The sequence below is a fragment of the Pseudorca crassidens genome, chromosome 15 (genome assembly GCF_039906515.1).
Source record: "Pseudorca crassidens isolate mPseCra1 chromosome 15, mPseCra1.hap1, whole genome shotgun sequence".
NCBI classification, from domain to species: Eukaryota; Metazoa; Chordata; class Mammalia; order Artiodactyla; family Delphinidae; genus Pseudorca; species Pseudorca crassidens.
The window spans coordinates 66,857,716-66,874,607 of NC_090310.1; the positions used below are offsets into that span (position 1 = coordinate 66,857,716).

Consider the following 16,892-nt stretch of genomic DNA (forward strand, 5'->3'; position numbering starts at 1 on the left):
TATATTGTTATCCTCAATGCCTAGCACAGGCCTGGCTATTGTTAGGCCCTCAAAAAAGAAGAGATCTGTATAATTTTCATGTGGTTGCTGGCTTCCAAGATGCCCCTAATGTTCCCCACTTCCTGGTCTTCATACCCTTGTATAATCCTCTCCCACAAGGAATAGGGCTAATCTGTATAAGCAATAAGATACTGCAGAAATGACAGTGTATGATTTTCAAGGCTTAGTCATAAAAGACATTGTAGCTTCTACCCTCTTTTTCCATATATCACTTGCTCTGGGGGAAGCCAGCTGCCATGTTGTGAGGATGCTCAAGCAGCCATATGGAGAGGGCCACCTGGGGAGGAACTGAGGTCTCTTGCCAACACTGACTTGCCAGGCATGAGTGAGCCACCTTGTGGATCTTCCAGCCCCAATCACGCCTTCACATGATTGCAGCCTGATTGACACTTGACTGCACCCTCAGGAGACCCTGAGTCAGAACTACTCAGCTCCCGAATTCCTGACCCACAGCATCTGTGATATAATAAACGTTTGGGGATAATTAATTCTACTGTAATAGATAATTAATCCATGTCCTTTTTTTATGATAAATTTTTGAAAGTCTTTTGTAGAAAGTTTCAATTCCTTTTTTTTTTGGCCACACTGTGAGGTTTGCAGGATCCTAGTTCCCTGACCAGGGATTCAAACCCATGCCCCCTGCAGTGGATGTGCGGAGTCCTAACCAATGGAGCTCCAGGGAATTCCCTCAATTCCATTTTTGATGACTCTGCATTTATTTCTCAGTGGTCATACCACCCTTCATGGGAGACTCTGAGGTGTCAGCAGTCAGTAGCCAGGAACCCCTGGTGGCTCCTCCCAAGTGACCCCCAAACCAGCCAGCTGGCTGTGGCATTCCCAGGGCTCCTTCCTTCCCAGGCAGCTGGGTGTGGGGTAGACTCAAGTTTCAAATCTGCTGAGCACCCCACCCACCCAAAATGAGAAATCAGAGAAGAGGCCAAGTCCATGGAAACTGTTCATATGACATACTTTATTTCCAATCTACAACCATTAAAAACGCTTTGTAAGTTTACACTGTACAGTTATTCTCATGTCTGAAATAAGACACGGGGGCAAGGAGAGCTGGCGGATTGGACCATGGTTGTCCTAGCACCCAATCCATCCTGGGAAAGAGCCTTCTGAAGACAGGAGTGGGGAGGAGAAACAGCGGACAGGAGAGGTGGACAGTTTGGCCCAAGGATGCCCTTAGTCCCTTCCCTCCCAAAGGCCTTTCCCTGGGGAACCCTTAGGGCCCACAGCTGCAGGGTCCACACCAGGAAACCAGGATGGTCAGAAAGGGGGCTTCACAGTATTGGTGGGGTTTGGGGAGGGAGGCCAGGAGGAGGAGGAGGGACAGCTTCTGGCTCTCTTCCCCAGCCGCTGGGGGTTGGAGCTGCTTTTTGGCCTTGTCTACAAGGTGTCCCTAGAGGTGAGAGGTGAGAGGAGAAGGAACTGGCTGGGGATTTAGGAGTCTTCCTTTGAGGAGTTGTTTCTTTCCATTTGAAGAGAAGCCATAAGCCTATGGTGAGGTTTCCAAGGGATAAACGGTCTCACGGTCTTTTGTCTCCCGCCCCCCCCACCCCAGGATGCCCACCTGCTGCCCAGCTGGCACAACCCTACACAATCTCTTGTAAAACCCAGACAAGTAGGAGAAGTGGGTAGGACTGGAACCAAGCCAGGGGCAGGGAAAGGAAAAACGTATGCCTTCTGCCAGCCCTCCAGTTTCCAGGAAGAGGAGAACATAGTTTTGTTTTGCTTTGGGTAGGGGCAGGGAGGGTTCGCAATCTCTCAGGAGTCCAGATGAGGTTGGTGTTTCCTGTTCCTGGTCAGGGCCAGCCTCAGTCCCTCACCAGGCCACACTATTTGCTGGTCTAGGTCAGCAGGTGGCAAACTCCTGTGTATATCAGAATCACCTGGAGGGCTTGTTAACCCCCCCCCCAGCTTGCTGGCCACCCCCGCCCCCACCCAAGGTTCTGTTCCATAGGTCTTGAGTGGGCCCAATACTTTGCATGTCTATCAAGTGCCCAGGTGTTGCTCCCGCTTCTTTGAGAACCTCCAGGCAACATCCTCAGCAACCTGGTGCCCCAAGACAGTGCCCGGGAGCTGGGCCACAGCTGGCAAGGCCCTGCCTTAGAGGCACCAAGATATCTGGGAAGCTGCTGGGCACAGACTTGTGGTGAGCCCCCTGTGCGGAGAAGTAAACTAAGGCACAGAGATCAGCGGCGGAGCTGAGAGAGGAGCCAGGATACCAGGGCCCAGTGGAGAGAGGATGGTGATGCAGGACTCCAAAACATGAGGGGTGCTCTGGGGCCCTAAGGACCATCCTCGTGCTTATCATAAAATCATACAACCAGACAAACACAGAGAAGTTAAGACATCTCCTGGGCCAGGTCTCCAGACTCCTGGCTGAGGTTCCTTTTCATGGGAGCAGTTTGAGTGGTATCAGAATGGAGAGTGACAAGGTGGCCAAGCCCTGACGACTTCGGCCCTTCAAGGATGCTTAGGGGAAACCAAAGCTCCTTTCCTTAGACCCTGGGGTCCAGGGGGCTGGTGAAGGGCAGGAAGGGAGTGGAGTAGGGCTGATGGGATACACAAGGTAGGGTCCAAGAAGAGTGCAGGAGGGGCGGGGAAGAGCCCTGGGCAGGCGACTCAGGCCCAGCATCATGTCACCAGTCCCCTTCCGTTCTTGGGTCTGTGGACTTTGCAAACCGCAAACACTATTGGGAGGGGTAAGGGGTAGTGCCAGGGTGGGCTACAGGTTCTGCCAAGGGCAAGCTGTCCCAGAGGCTGTGAGGCCCAGGGGAGAGTGGAGAGTATGGGGAATGTCAAATGGACAGACAGATGGACGGATGGCCAGGGAGAGAAGAACCCAAGCTAGGCTGTACCTACTTTCCAAACAAGGCCATGTGGGACAGGGCAGGGCAGAGGAGGCCAAAATGGGGGATCCAAGTTCCCCCCCAATTCCCAGTGGAGAGTGTTGGGGTCTTGCCGGGAGGCTGTGGACAGAAGAAAATGGGGCTCAAGGGTGGGATGGGGGGATGTCTTTCTGGGCTTGGGGGTGGTGGTCACTGAGGCCAAGCCCAGCCTGAGGCATTGGGGAAAGGTTCCCCCTTTGGTGTAAGGAAACACAAAATAAAACAGAACCCAGGGAATACAACCAGATCTGAAAGCAAACCTCCGGAGTTGGGAGACCACAGACATGGGAGGATGGGAATGTGAGGCTGAGGGCGCAGGGAGGGAGTTGCTGAGGTTACAGGGAAATCCACGGGAGACGAGTGGAGCCGGGGAGGCCGTTCTGGGAGGGCTGAGGCATGGGTGCTACAAGGAAGCCTGAGGCTCAGAAGAGGAAAACCTGGCCATGGGTCAGGGCCACTCAGTCTGCTGGTGGGAATCGGCTGGAGAAGAGGAGGCAGGATGAGGGGAAGCTTCGGAGGAAGATATTAAAAGAGAGGATGGGTGGGCAGTGGGGAGCGAACATACAGCCCAGAGAGAGGAAGGGGTTCAACCAAGACCACGGAATGGTAGGTGGGGGGTGTCTCACCACTGGGGATGCAGAACCTGATGGGAGTCAGGAAGCCTGGGTTCTGGTCCTGATTCTGCCTTTAACCTGCTGTCTGACCTTGGGTGAGACACTCTGTCCCTTCTCTGGGCCTGATTCCTCATCCAAAAAAGTGAGGGGGTTCGACACAAAAAGACAAACACTGTATGTATGATTCCACTTATATGAGGTGCTTAGACTAGGCAAATTCATAGACACAGAAAGTAGAACAGAGGTTACAGGGGCTGGGGGAGAGGGATGGGGCGTTATTGTTTAGTGGGTATAGAGTTTCAGCTTGGGATGATAAAAAGTTCTGGAAGTGGAGAGTGGTAATGGTTGTATCAACACAACATTGTGAACGTATTTAAAGCCACTTAAAAATGGCTATGTCTTATGTATGTTTTGCCACAATTTTAAAAAAAGTGAGGGGGTAGGTCCAGTTTATTTTTCTTTCTATTCACTAAGACTAGTGAGGGGTGTATCACCCCTAGGGCCAGGGCACCAGGAGGCTGGTGTGGGGACAATGAGTGTGATCGGACCACTTCCCATGGGTGTAGAACCTTATGTTTTCCCAGGCAGATTCCCAGGCACAGTACTGTATTTGGTCCTCAGCACAGCCATGCAAGGACATTCTCCCACTTTGCAGCTGGAAGAACTGAGGTACAGACTAGCCACATGCTCCGGGGCCAAGGCCATTCAAGTTGGTGGCCGTTTATTATTATTTTAAAAATAGAAACCATCCTTGCATCTTAGGTTCACACTGCAACCGGCTTAGTGGACTTTGAAGGAAGGACACATGCTTGAAATTAGCAGCAGAAGAGTTTGTCTGCTGGGGCAACTATGGTTACATCCCATGACTGGATGATGACATGCTTCCCTTTTTACCGTGATGTGCTTCCCTTTTTACTGTGGCTGCCAGGAAACTCAAGAGTAAAATTTAATTGCAGGATTATGGGAATCATGTCAGATAGATTTGGGGAATGATCATTCCTCTTGCTTTTTGACTTTCTTTGTACTTTTTTTTTTTTGGCTGCGCCGTGAGGCATTCGGGATCTTAGTTCCCCTACCAGGGATCGAACCCGTAACCTCTTCCGTGGAAGCACAGAGTCTTAACCACTGAACCGCCAAGGAAGTTCCTGACTTTCTTTTTTTCTGTTGTCTTACTGATCCTTATGACTAAGACTGTAAATTGCCTCCAGTGCTTTTTGGAAATTCTCAGCATAATTAACCCAAATCAGAGCTGGCTTGAGGACCAGGCCCCCTAATTACCAGCTCAGTGCTCTTTTTAAGATATAACATCATGGTTATCTGGTTAAAAAAAGATGGCCTAACGGTCAGGGCTGTGAACATCAATGGTGTGGCCACTGGTACTCAGGATCTCCCTGGGAATTCGTTAGATACGCAGATTCCTGGCCCAGAGGCTGAAGCGGGTCCCAGGAAGCTGCATTTTGGACATGCCTAAGAGGATTCTGATGCAGGGGGTCCCCACACCACCCTCTGGGACACACGGGTCCAGTGATTCAGAGTGGACTGGTTTTATGTCTGGGTTGGGCAGTGGCATATTCTCGGTGTCCTATACCCACACAAAGCCTCCAGTGGGGCAGTGGGTTGACACAGCAAGCAGGACAGTGTTGGGCTGGGGGATCCAGTGGACCCAAGTTCTAGTCTAAACTTGATGACTTCCCAGTTAGGTGACTCAGGGATGAGACCTGCACTTCAGTTTTGTCATCTGTAAAATGGGAGCACTAACCCCTATCCTACCAAGGTTGCCTCCCAGAGTTGGCCCTTAGAAGTCTGAAGGAGATGTGGCATGGGGAAGCAATTTCTAAATAGCAATGTGCTCTAGGGGGGGTGTACGGGGTCGGGGGAAGGTGATGCTGGTGGGGCTGGAAGGCTGGCAAAGCTAGGGTGGGGAGGACATTCTAGATGGGAGAGGAGAGGGAGGAAGGGCCTGGCAGTTGGATGGGCAAGAGGAGAACAGGCCGGGTGACGAAACCATGAAAGGTGCATGGGGGCAGGCACGAGGGAGCCATGTGGCAATTAGGGTATAAGAGGGTCAAGTCTTGGGTCCTCAACTTTGTCACCTGGGAGAGCAGCTGGTAGAGGAGCGTCCCTGGGGGGGACCAAGGGGAGGGGCCATTTTGAGCAAGACCTCTTGGAGGAGTTTTTACAATTGGTCAGCCTTTGGTGGGGAAAGAATTAGCGGGGGGGGGGGGGGAGAGTGGGGGGAAGGGCTGCCAGGGTGACGGGGACTTGGATACTGATGCTTTGTGCATGCAGGATCTAGGGACCACTGATGTGCCAAAGTGGTTTGACATTCATTTCAAATACAGACATCATTGCCCCCAGGAGGGTTTAATTTGGCTCTGGGAAGAGGTCAGACATAAGAAACACAAGATCGTCCAGTCTGGGGTCAACCATGCCAACTGGTCTCCCATTTCCCCTCAACGAACTGGTGCCAACACAATGGATCCAAACCCAGGGGTCTGTAGGGAACTGGGACCCCAGGGTTCCTTGGGACTTTGGCTGCAGAGAATAGAGATGGGGAAAGGAAAAAGAAGGATAGAGGAGGAGGAGGAAGGGAAGGAAGAAGAAGCTGCTAGGAGTGAAAAGGTAAGGGGCAGCAGGAAGGGGAAGAAAGGGGGAAAGGGCAGTGTTCCTTCCTGGGACCCAATGCTCCAGGGGAGTCCCCACAGAGCGCCAGGCAGTTTTCTGCTTTGGGAATGTTACCAAGACTTAAAAAGGCATTTGAAGAAACAAACTTAGAAATTACATTCCAAAAGAGTAGAGAGTTTTTACAAACCGACCCCCCACCCCAAAAAAGAAAACACAACCGTTACTAATTAAAATGCTAAAAATCAAACCAAACCAATATTTACACGTAACATTTTCAACCCCATCAAGCCCCTCGTCCAGAGGCTTCTGTAGGAACAGTGATGAGTGACCTTGCACAGTGGCATGCAGGAAGCAGAAACTGGGACTTTATTGAAAACCAAGCTCTGGGGTCTCGGACACTGGCTGAGGTCTGGGTGGCCATGCTCTAAGACAATGAGAACGCAAGGACAATCTTGGATGAGAACGACGGTAAGGCTGAGCGGTCCGCAGGGTTCAGGTCTCACGAGGATTTCTCCCCAAGGCTAGAAGCACAGCCTCCCTGGCCCTCTGCAGCTCTGGGAAATGCCAGAGGCCTCTGGTGGCTTGTGGCCTTGTGTGAATCCCCTCACTTGGAGATAACCTCGGAGGGGCCCCCTGACCTCTTGGGTGGGAGCAGTGTCTTCCTAGAGGGGATTGGCCCATGGCTCCATCAGCCTGCCTGCTCTGCCCACACAGGTCGCTATGGTATGAGGAAGTGGCTGCTTGCACCAACGTAGCCCCAAGTTCTACCGATAGGGAATGGCGATGAAGGAATTTGGGTAACTGGTCCAGGTGCCCCAGAAAGGGCAAGACCGGCAGCTGGTAGGTGGGAGCGCAGAGGCATCTCCTGAGTCCTGGGGGCAAATTGGCCACGCTGCTGGCTTTTTGTCTTCCTAATGGCAAATTCACAGATAAGCCACTCTATCCTGGTGTTTCCACTCTGAGCCCCCAGCCCGTTACAGGCAGATGTGTGTAAACAAAACAGGTTCACTGGCACCAAGGGGGAGGCCATCTGAGTATCCCTCCCCCATCACCACACTGCAGTGAGCCACGGTGCAATCCATCCGATGGCTCAGGCAGCTCACATGGGACATGGGGAAGGGCGGGCAGTGGAGCTGGGGCTGGGAGGCGAGCCGGGAGAGCCCATAAGGCTAAGGAGAGAGGCTGGTGAAAAAGCTGGCAGGCTGGTGAGAACTGAGGCAGGCTGGCAGACACTCTCAGATCGATGTGCAAAGCTGCAATAAACAACATTCTTGAAGTTCAGTCCTGTTTTCCTGTGAGTTCTCACTTGGGGAACTTGGAGAGATCTCCATGCTCTTGATAAAGCCTTAGACATCCGTGTTTGACTCATCGAAACAAAAAAGGTTTCAGAGGGAGGGAGGAAGATGAGAAAAAATGGAAAATGTTTGGGAAGCGGTCCAGCCCTCCACCCTGGCTGTGAGCATGTACAGACTCACGTCTGGGGGCTGGGCAAGTACCGGGTGTTGAGTGTAAAGGGGTGCTCTGAGGCCAAAGGGTCAGCAGTTTTGGGGGAGCAGGCTGCAGGGCTCCAGCTTCGCTGTGGGGCCCTCCAAAGCTGACCTGGAGACCAGAGCTCGGCTGCTGAGTTGCCTCATCCACACAGGGGACCCTGCGCCTGTCCATCGTGTTAAAGCCTTGCATTGTCCCAGTGGCGAGAGTACATGTATCAACCTCCAATAAATTACCTTAGGGGCTTTGGGGTAAGTTAAATTATTAAAATAAAGTAAAACCACCTTAAATATTTATAGTAAGAAAAATTCAAATAAACACCCGAGGCAAGAAATATGTTTCCAGGCCCCAGTCTATTGCCACGTCCTGGGGCACTGGCCTCTCGGAATGCTCCTTGGCCTGACCTGGCCATCTGGGAGTCTCTTACTGGGAACGTCTTTGCCCTCCACCAGCTGCAGGATGTAATCACAGTGGAGATGCGGTGCCCCTCCAGGGTGCCAGGGAAAGAGACCCCAGCGATCAAGGCAGTGGGCAATTAGGCATTTATTTATCTGTGCACCAGGTCTTGAGATGGACTTTACCTATTTCTGTCCTCAAGGAGTCTCCTGGGAAGGTTGGGGCCCCCCAGGTCACCTTGGGAAGAAAGGCAGTTCCAGTGGCTCTCCAGCCCTGAGCCCCTCATCTTCTAGTCCTTGCTGCACCCAAGCTACAGGGAGATCCAGGGCTCCAGGATTCCAAGCAGATACTTGACCCTGGTTACCGCCCTCTCATATCCCCTAGAGCCATAGCAATCCAGAGCAGCAGGGCTGGGAGGAGGAGGCGGTGGAGGGAAGAAACGGACGGCGTGACGCCCATTTCAGCTCCACCAAGGACCCGAGGTTGAGCCCTAGAGCAAAGCCTGTTCTTCTCATTGGTGTTTCCTCCCCGTGAAGAGGGATGTGGTTGGCAGGGAATGTCTCTGTGAGCCCTTTTCCCTGAGGGGCATGGCCGGAAGTGTATCCTTTCCTTGGCTCTTCTGAGAAGTGGGTGTGGCTAGAACCAGGCAAGGCTCTCCCTTATGACCCAGGGATCAGCTCCCAACGGATCAGCTCCCAAGGGATCTTTCTGGAGCTGCTTCTGAAGCCCAGCTTTGGTCTTTCTCCCACTCGCTGCCTTCCCCTGGGAAGTCAGAGATCGCCACCCAGCAGTCAGCAGGAGGCCCCGCTTTACCTGGATGGGAAAGCTCTTCTGCGGCGGTGGTGCAGCTGCTGTCCCTCCTGGGCGAGAGATGCAGGGGGCGCGGGCCCTCACCTCGTCTCCTCTCCGCGGGTTCCCTTTGGCTGTCCAGGGACTGGGCTGGTTGAGGTGGGGAGCTCGGCTGCTCTGTCACTCACTGGGAGGGGCGGCCCTCTCCTCCCCACCCCAGGCGCACTCCGAAGGGTGCAGCCTGCACTTGGAAGGAGAGTGGCGGACGGCAGAGCGGGATGGCCGGGCGAAGCAGGAGGCGAGAGACTGGGTGCTACAGTCACACACGGCATCCTGGGAGGAGGGAGGAAGAAGTCGGGAGGAGCCAGGAGGCACTGCCCACCCAGGGACTGGGTGGCCAGGCAAGGAATCTGGACTCAGCTGTGCCCAGGGACCAGTTCCCAGGGGCTGTAGCCCCTCTCCGGACCAATTTTTAAAAATTATTTTCTCCCATTAGAACAGTAATGAATGCTCATAAAGAATCTTCCAGAAGGTAATAAATTCTGGAATATACAGAGAAGAAAGTAGACATTGTCCATGAAAGATAAATTCTCAAAACATTGCTCACATGCATTTACCCAAATGATTTCAACCCCTACAGCTTATTCTGTAATTGCAAAACATGAACCCTTTTTTGTCATGTATGTCCAGATCTCCTTCTTTTTAATGGCCACATACTATTCCACTGCATGGAAGTAGCTTGATTTATTTATCCAATGCATTTTCTATGTGGATATTAGGTAGTTTCTAATTTTTTTTTACTGTTAGCAACACACAGGGATAATGGTTAAAAGTGCTGTGTACATTATTTACAATTGCCAAAACCTAAGTGTCCATCAACAGATGAATGGATAAAGAAGATGTGGTATATATCTACAATAGAATACTACTCAGCCATAAAAAAAGAATGAGATTTTGCCATTTGCAGTAACATGGATAGACCTGGAGGGCATTATGCTGGGTGAAATAAGTTAGATAGAGAAAGACAAATACTGTAGGATATCATTTGTATGTGGAATCTAAAAATTACAACAAACTCGTGAATGTAACAAAAAAGAAGCAGACCCACGTATATAGAGAACAAACTAGTGGTTACCAGCGGTGAGAGGGAAGCGGGGAGGGGCAATATAGAGGTAGGGGATTAAGAGGTACAAACTATCAGGTATAAAATAAGCTATTGTACAAGGACATGTTTTACAGCACAGGGAATATAGCCAATACTTTATAGTAACCATAAATGGACTATATCCTTTAAAAATTATGAATCACTATATTACACACTTGTAACTTACATAATATTGTACAGCAACTATACTTCGAAAAAAAAAAGTGCTGCTGTAAAACTCAATTGCTTGGTTCAATTCCCAGCCCAACTGTCTACCAGCTATGTGAACTTGGATAAGTTATTTAACCTCTTTGAGCCTTGATTTTTCCTGCTCTTAGATGAGGGATGTGATACCTTTGTCAAAGTTGCTGTGAGGGTCACATAAGGTATATGTGAAGCATTTGATAGCGCCTATTAAGTATTCAATAAATCTTAGCAATTTTTATTAATAATGCAATACACTTCTTTACACACGTATCCACCTCTGTGAATATTTCCATAGGCTACGTTCCTAGGAGAACTACTGGGTCAACAGGTAATAAGCACATTTTACATACTGAAAAACATCTGGATCAACTGTGAAACCAACATTCAAAGTACGCCCAGCTTTGTACCTCTGTTTCTTTATGTAGGTGTGGTTATGTGCGTGTGATGATTAATTTCACGTGTCAGCTTGACTGGGCCACAGGTCCAGATATTTGGTCAAATATTATCCTGGGTGCCTCTGCAAGGATGCTTTTGGAAGACAGTAACATTTAAACCAGTAGATTGAGTAAAGCAGATGGCTCTCTCTAATGCGGGTGGGCCTCATCCAATCAGTCAATGTACTGAAAGACCACAAAGGCTGACTCCCCCTGAGTAAGAAAGAATTCTTCCTTCCTGATGACCTTTAGATCGGAACTATATCAGCTACATATGCTGCACTGGAGCTATACCATTGGCTCTTCTGGTTCTCAGACTTTTGGACTTAGGAACTAAACCATTGGCTTTCCTGGGTCTTCAGCTTGCAATATAAATCTCTCTCTCTCTCTCTCTCTCTCTTCTCTCTCCTCTCTCTCTCTCTCCTCTCTCTCTCTCTCTCTCTCTCTCTCTCCCCCCCCTCCCCTCTCTCTCTCTCTCTCCACGCGCACACACACACACACACACACACACACACACACACACACACACACATAACCACAAAGCCTATTGGTTTTGTTTCTCTGGAGAACTCTAATACAATGGGTGTGTTCAGTTTGTGAGAATTCAATAAGCCATATTCTTACAATATGCTCAGTATGTATATTAACCTCACAAAGGGTTTTCTTAAGTTAAAAAAAGAGGAATGAATATTTAAAAGGTTTTTTTTTTTTTTAAATGCAGCCAGAGAGTATAGGGAGGTAAGGCACTCACCATACACTCCTGGGGGTTCTAGAAATTAAGCAAAGTCTTTGGAAAGACAATTTAGCAACATTTATCAAATACCTTTAACAATTTACAGTCTTTTATTCTGGAATCCCATTTCTGCAACTCAAACGTAAGGAAATAATCTGCAATACGGAAAAATGCTTTTGTGTCAAGATGTTCACCACAGCATTACGTGTAATAGGGAAAAACTAGAAACTAGCTAAACATACAATATGTACAAATCACATGGGTCAATCCCACCCCATGCCACCTCTCTGTGCCCCCACCTACAACCCTCCTTCACTCTGTGCACTGCAGACCATGATACCACCCCTGACCACAGCTGACTGGACCAAGGGGGTTACACTGGACTCAAGTTACACTAGTCAGTTTCTTCCTGAAATGTGGAATGGGGACAGAGGGATTTGAGTCAGTCTCCCTTAGGTGCTGGAACTGGAAGATGTTACAAAAGCAGAGTAGGCAGAGCCCACCTGGACCATATTCAAATATAACAGAGACAGAGGGAGGAAGAGGACATCAGAGAAAATGAAGCTCAGGAGAGAGGAGAGGGAGACAGAGCAGCCACTGGGGCCTTTGGGTCCCTGCCCTTGGGTTCCGTGAGATCCTCTGCAATTTCCCTTTCTGCAAAGCTAACTTACATGCGTCGTTTTACTAACATGCACATGATCCCTAACTAAATCTGAAATTGGTATCAGGAGTGGGGTGAGCAGCAAAACAGTCCCAGAGAAAATGGAAGCACTTAGGGATACAGTCTCGGTGAGGGCAGTGGTGTGCTGGTACATGTTTAATGACTAGTTTCCCAGGAGTAAGAGGAGAAGCCCTGATTTGCAGCATTTCCAATTTTCACAGAGTAAATCCTCCCATGCAGTATTTCTAATTTTCAAGGAGTAAATCCTCCCCTGGTGGCCGATCGCAAGGTACTAAGGTGACATCACTAAACACAGAGATGTACACGATTGGCTCTCATGAACCAAAGGAGCTGGCTCCCGCACACCACTGGGTAGCAGGAGGGCAGTGAGCGGCAATGCCTCTTCCCTGCAGGGGATGCTGGCAATGTCTGGGGTGTGGTGGCAAAGCAGGTGGGAATGTCACCATGCTCACCAGTCTCTTGTATTCACACTGTGTGTCCATCAGGTCTGCTGTTCCAGGTCTGGGGCCTTCCAACCCCCATCCCAGAGCAGCACAAGGACCTTTTGAAATACACAAACCACATGCCTGAGTTTGAAAACCAAGAGTGGGAACTTATAAGCCAATCTCACCTCCCAAGAAAAAGGGCAGACCCCACCCACCTACCTCATTGGGAAGGACCGTGGCTCCGTCTCCATCACGAGGGACCCCATCCTTCCCCATCTGGGGGAGCATGGAAAGCCTGGCCTCCTCGCTGCCGCCTGACTTGGCCGCCTTCTTGTTCAGAATCCTGGCCATGCCCTCCGGCTGGTGGTAGCTGGCGGGGGAGATGGGCTCTAGCTTCTTGGCGCCCTCCTCCCCGGGTACGGACGTGGGGCTTGGCGCCCGGCCACACACGTTGCGGAAGAACTCCTGCACGATGCCGTATTTGGGAGGCTCGGGCTTGGCCCGGGCCTCGGACACGCCCAGTTTCCAGACGGACTCGGTGCTCCCCGAGTGTTCCACCACGCTGAATAGGCTGGACAGCCCATCGTTGATGTTCCTCAGCACGGGGCTGTCCCGCGTGGTGGTGGAGCGGGCCCAGGCCGAGCCGTTCTGCTTGCCCTGGTGCAGGTTCCACAGGCTGCGGTCCTTGGCCCCGTCCAGCTTGGACACGGACCGCCGCTGGAGCTTGGGCGAGCCATACTTGGGCGAGCAGCACGGCCGCTCGATGCGCGAGTGCACCTTGTCCAGGGAGGAGGAGATCTGCTTGCTGCGCACGGACACCAGCGAGGAGCTGCGGGGTGACCAGCTCTTGCCGTGCAGGCTGCTGCGGGGCGGGTCAGTCTGCAGGCCCACGCTGACCGTGCGGATTGTCTGCGTGCCCACGCTGGCCAGGCCCACCGTCTGGCTGGACGTGCTCTTCACCTTCCGCTCCAGCGAGCCCGAGCGCATGGCCTGGCGCACGCAGTTGGTGATCTCCTTCATGTCGTCGCTCATGTTGCCCGACATCTCAAAGTCATGCAGGGCCGCTGGGAAGCCGGGCCCGGCCGCCGAGGGGCCGCCCCCGGAGCCCCCGTCCAGGCGCTGCCGGGAGAAGTTGCAGAGCCAGCGGCTGTAGGAGCTTTCCGCCAGCCCGTCCTCCTCGGCGGACTCTTTGGGCTTGGCTGTGGTGAAGAGGAAGCCAGGCTCGATGATGATCTTGCCCTCCCTGTCATGGACCACGGGGACGCCCAGGCGCCGGGCCACCGGGGGGCTGTAGTAGACGCGGATGCCCGTCTTGTCGGGAGCCGTGTAGCTGCGCTGCATCTGCTTCCCTGCTGGCTCCTGGCAGCCCAGGGCACCCAGGCGGTTGCTGTCACGTGGAGAGAGCCCTGGCTGTTCCGGGGCAGCCTTCTCCGGGTCCACTGGCTGGGGGCCCACAAAAGCAAAGGCAGGGCTGTTGGGCAGCTTCTTGCCCCGGGCGGCTTCCCCTGCGAGGTACGGGGAACAGTCCAGCAGACTTTCAAACTCTGACATGGAGGAAACAGATTTGGTCCTGGGAAGCGCAGAGGAGAAAGGGCAGAGTTAGTGGAAGATGCCTCATGCGGAGCAGGTACTCTGGTCTTCCTCCCTGGTCCGTGCACTTCGCGGGCAGGGGACGGTGGGGCAGTGGGGAGACGGACCATGACGGTCCTGCTCACCTCTTGTGGAAGACGCTGTAGGTGCCCTGCCCCTCATCCCCTCCACACTCACACCTACACACGCAGCACTGCATCTCTGAGCACCTGCTGTTCTCCACTGGAGGGCTTTTTTCTGTCTGCAGGAGCACACTTGGCCTCCACCCACAGGAAGCTAGACATTCACATAGTTTATGGCCCTAGACACAGCCCTCAACAAACAATGAGTGGGGTTTGGTGGCTTGGTTCCAGCCTCCCTGTGCCCCAGGTGGGAGAACTAATGTTCAGCTCTGGCTCCCAGAGATGCTGTGAAGCTGACCCACTTGCCCACGTGTATCCTGGTTGATAATACCTCCTTTATGGTGCCTTCCCTACCCTGTCTCACTTCCAGGCTTTTCCTGGAATCCCCTCCCAAATATACCATTTGCACTTAAATCCTTGCCTCAACGTTTACTTTTGAGGGAGCCCAATCTAGGACGCCATTTAATCTCCAGCCCAGACCTGGCACGTGCACTGCCTGATGACTGTAAGTGCCAGGCCTACGTGACAACATTGCACACGTCAGACCATTCAGTCCTCCGACAACTCAAGGGGGCAATTCCTGTTATCCCAGTAGGTAGAAATGGGAAGTATAGCCCAAGGGCACAGAGCTAGAAATGACAGTGCTGGAATGCAAGTCCCACACTACCACTCCAGAGCCACCCTCCTATCCTGGGGCCCGGCCCCTGGGAGGTTCCGTTACCCTGAATCTTTTCATAATGGTTTCCTAATGGTGGAGACACGGTCCTGATAGCCCTAGGGGTTTTCCTGGCTATAGCACAGGGCTGGGCCCAGAGGATGCTGCTCACTAGTCCCAGGAATAGATGTCCAGCTGGACTCTCCCAACTCCAGAGACAGGAAGAACTCCAAGAGGAGCTAAACAGTTTCTTTCCCAGCTAGGATATTCCGGGGCCCCAGTTTTCCACGCCCAGAATCAAAAAAAGCACAGGCTACAGTTTCCATCACCCAAACTTTCCCAGCTCCTAAGTGGCTTGGGGTTCATAAAAACCAGATCCCAGGGGACTTCCCTGGTGGTCCAGGGGTTAAGGCTTCACCCTCCAATGCAGGGGGTGTGGGTTCAATCCCTGGTCAGGGAGCTAAGATCCCACCTGCCTCGCGGCCAAAAAACCACAACATAAAACAGAAGCACTATTGTAACACTATTGTAACAAAAAGCACTATTGTAACAAATTCAATAAAGACTAAAAAAATGGTCCACATCAAAAAAAAAAAAAAAATCTTTAGCAACCATATCCCAGTGTTCTCCCAATTCAGCTGAGGTGCAGTGGTGGGTGCGCAGGGCAGAGGAAGAGAAGAGAGGCAAAGGGGCAGGGCAGCCTGCAGGGTGGGGCTGGGGGCAGAGCAGGGGGAGGGGCTGCAGAGTGGAGCATGGGGAGGGGCTGCTAGCACCTCTTCAAGCCGGTTCCCCCAAGCTCAGCTTCAGAAACAGCCTCCTTGTTGTGGATCTTCTCACTGTGTGTCTGCCATAGAAGAGAGACAGGAAAGGGTCAGTCTGGCCACTAGCACACAGAGGGAAGGTAACAGGGGGTCTGGGTGGGAGCTGGCCCCGAGCCCCACGCATGAGTCTCCTCTTGTAGAGCAGGAGTGATGTCAGCACTGATCCAGAATGCCCATTGGTCAGTTTCTGGCTACAGTGCACCTACCCCCTCTCCACACACACATAGGTACGTGATGCAGGCATGGCCAATCGGCGGTCCAAGAGGGAACCCAAGGAAAGAGACTCTATTTAGAACGTATTCTGAATGTAGTGGCAGCAACAAAGCACCCAGTAGTCGCTGCTCAGCTGAAGGTGAAAGCAGTGACCTGAGGTCCTGCTTGGGGTTTGCCCCACCCTGGTTCAGAGACCTGCACCAGTTTTCTGACCTTGCATCACCATCCCTTTTGAGCCCCTAATGAAATCCTCTCCTGCTTCAGTTCCCCAGAATTGGCTTTTATTGCTTCCTCAGGCTATCATGAGCAAGGGCTCATATGTTCACTCTTTGGTTACTCAGTGTGTGGCTATATGGACAGTGCACCTGAGGCTTAGAAGCAAACTTCACTGATTGATCTCCACAACCAGGGCTGGGCTAAGGCAGAGAAAGTGATTCTCATTTTACCAATGAGGCAACTGGGGCCCAGAGAGGGAGAGTGACTTGCCCAGGATCACACAGCTCTTTGGAGGCTCTGCTTTTGAGAAAGCCACAACTGAAACACAGAGAAACACCTAGCCTTTGTCCCAGGCATGGAAGGACGGAGCTAACAGGGGGCTCTTGACAGGTCCCAAGGCTGGAACCATGAAGTAGAGACCTCAGGATTGAGAAGCCCAAGGGCGTGAGGGTGTGTGACCTGTGGGACAGGATTAGCATCCTCCTTGTCACATTCCCCACAAGTGAGAGACTTTCCAGTGTAGCCAGCAGCACAGCACATGGGCCGCCTGCCACCCCACTCACCTCTTTCCAGCTGTTGTCCTGCTTCTCCAGATCCGAGTGCTTCAGGACCCAAGGGTCAGCAGACTTCTGCAGCTGGGCAAGAGTAAAGAAGACAGTCACGTGCAGGCAGAGACGGTGAGCAGGGCCCTATTCTGCGCAGGGCCATTCCCCAGGCTCCACTCTGCAGCCCAGATGACCCAGATCATGGACTCAGAGCCACCTTCCCAGTGGGCAGCAGCTCT

The 16,892-nt window shown here is 52.1% G+C and overlaps 1 protein-coding gene across 4 annotated transcripts in view; it reads right to left on the reverse strand.

Moving 5' to 3' along the window:
• Positions 1-1,010: 1,010 nt before the first annotated feature.
• The window catches only part of MTCL2 (microtubule crosslinking factor 2), a 72,773-nt gene continuing 56,891 nt past the window's right edge, over positions 1,011-16,892 (reverse strand). For 3 of the 4 annotated variants that reach the window (XM_067708059.1, XM_067708058.1, XM_067708061.1), the window contains exons 12-15: positions 16,672-16,743; positions 15,632-15,702; positions 12,711-14,061; positions 1,011-9,199 (exon numbers count right to left, since the gene is read on the reverse strand). In XM_067708059.1, coding sequence (XP_067564160.1) covers positions 9,047-9,199; positions 12,711-14,061; positions 15,632-15,702; positions 16,672-16,743 — 1,647 coding nt within the window. In that variant the 3' untranslated portion in view covers positions 1,011-9,046. Of the gene's footprint in view, positions 9,200-11,292; positions 12,608-12,710; positions 14,062-15,631; positions 15,703-16,671; positions 16,744-16,892 lie in introns of those variants that run through there. The other variant, XM_067708060.1, reaches the window with a different exon arrangement.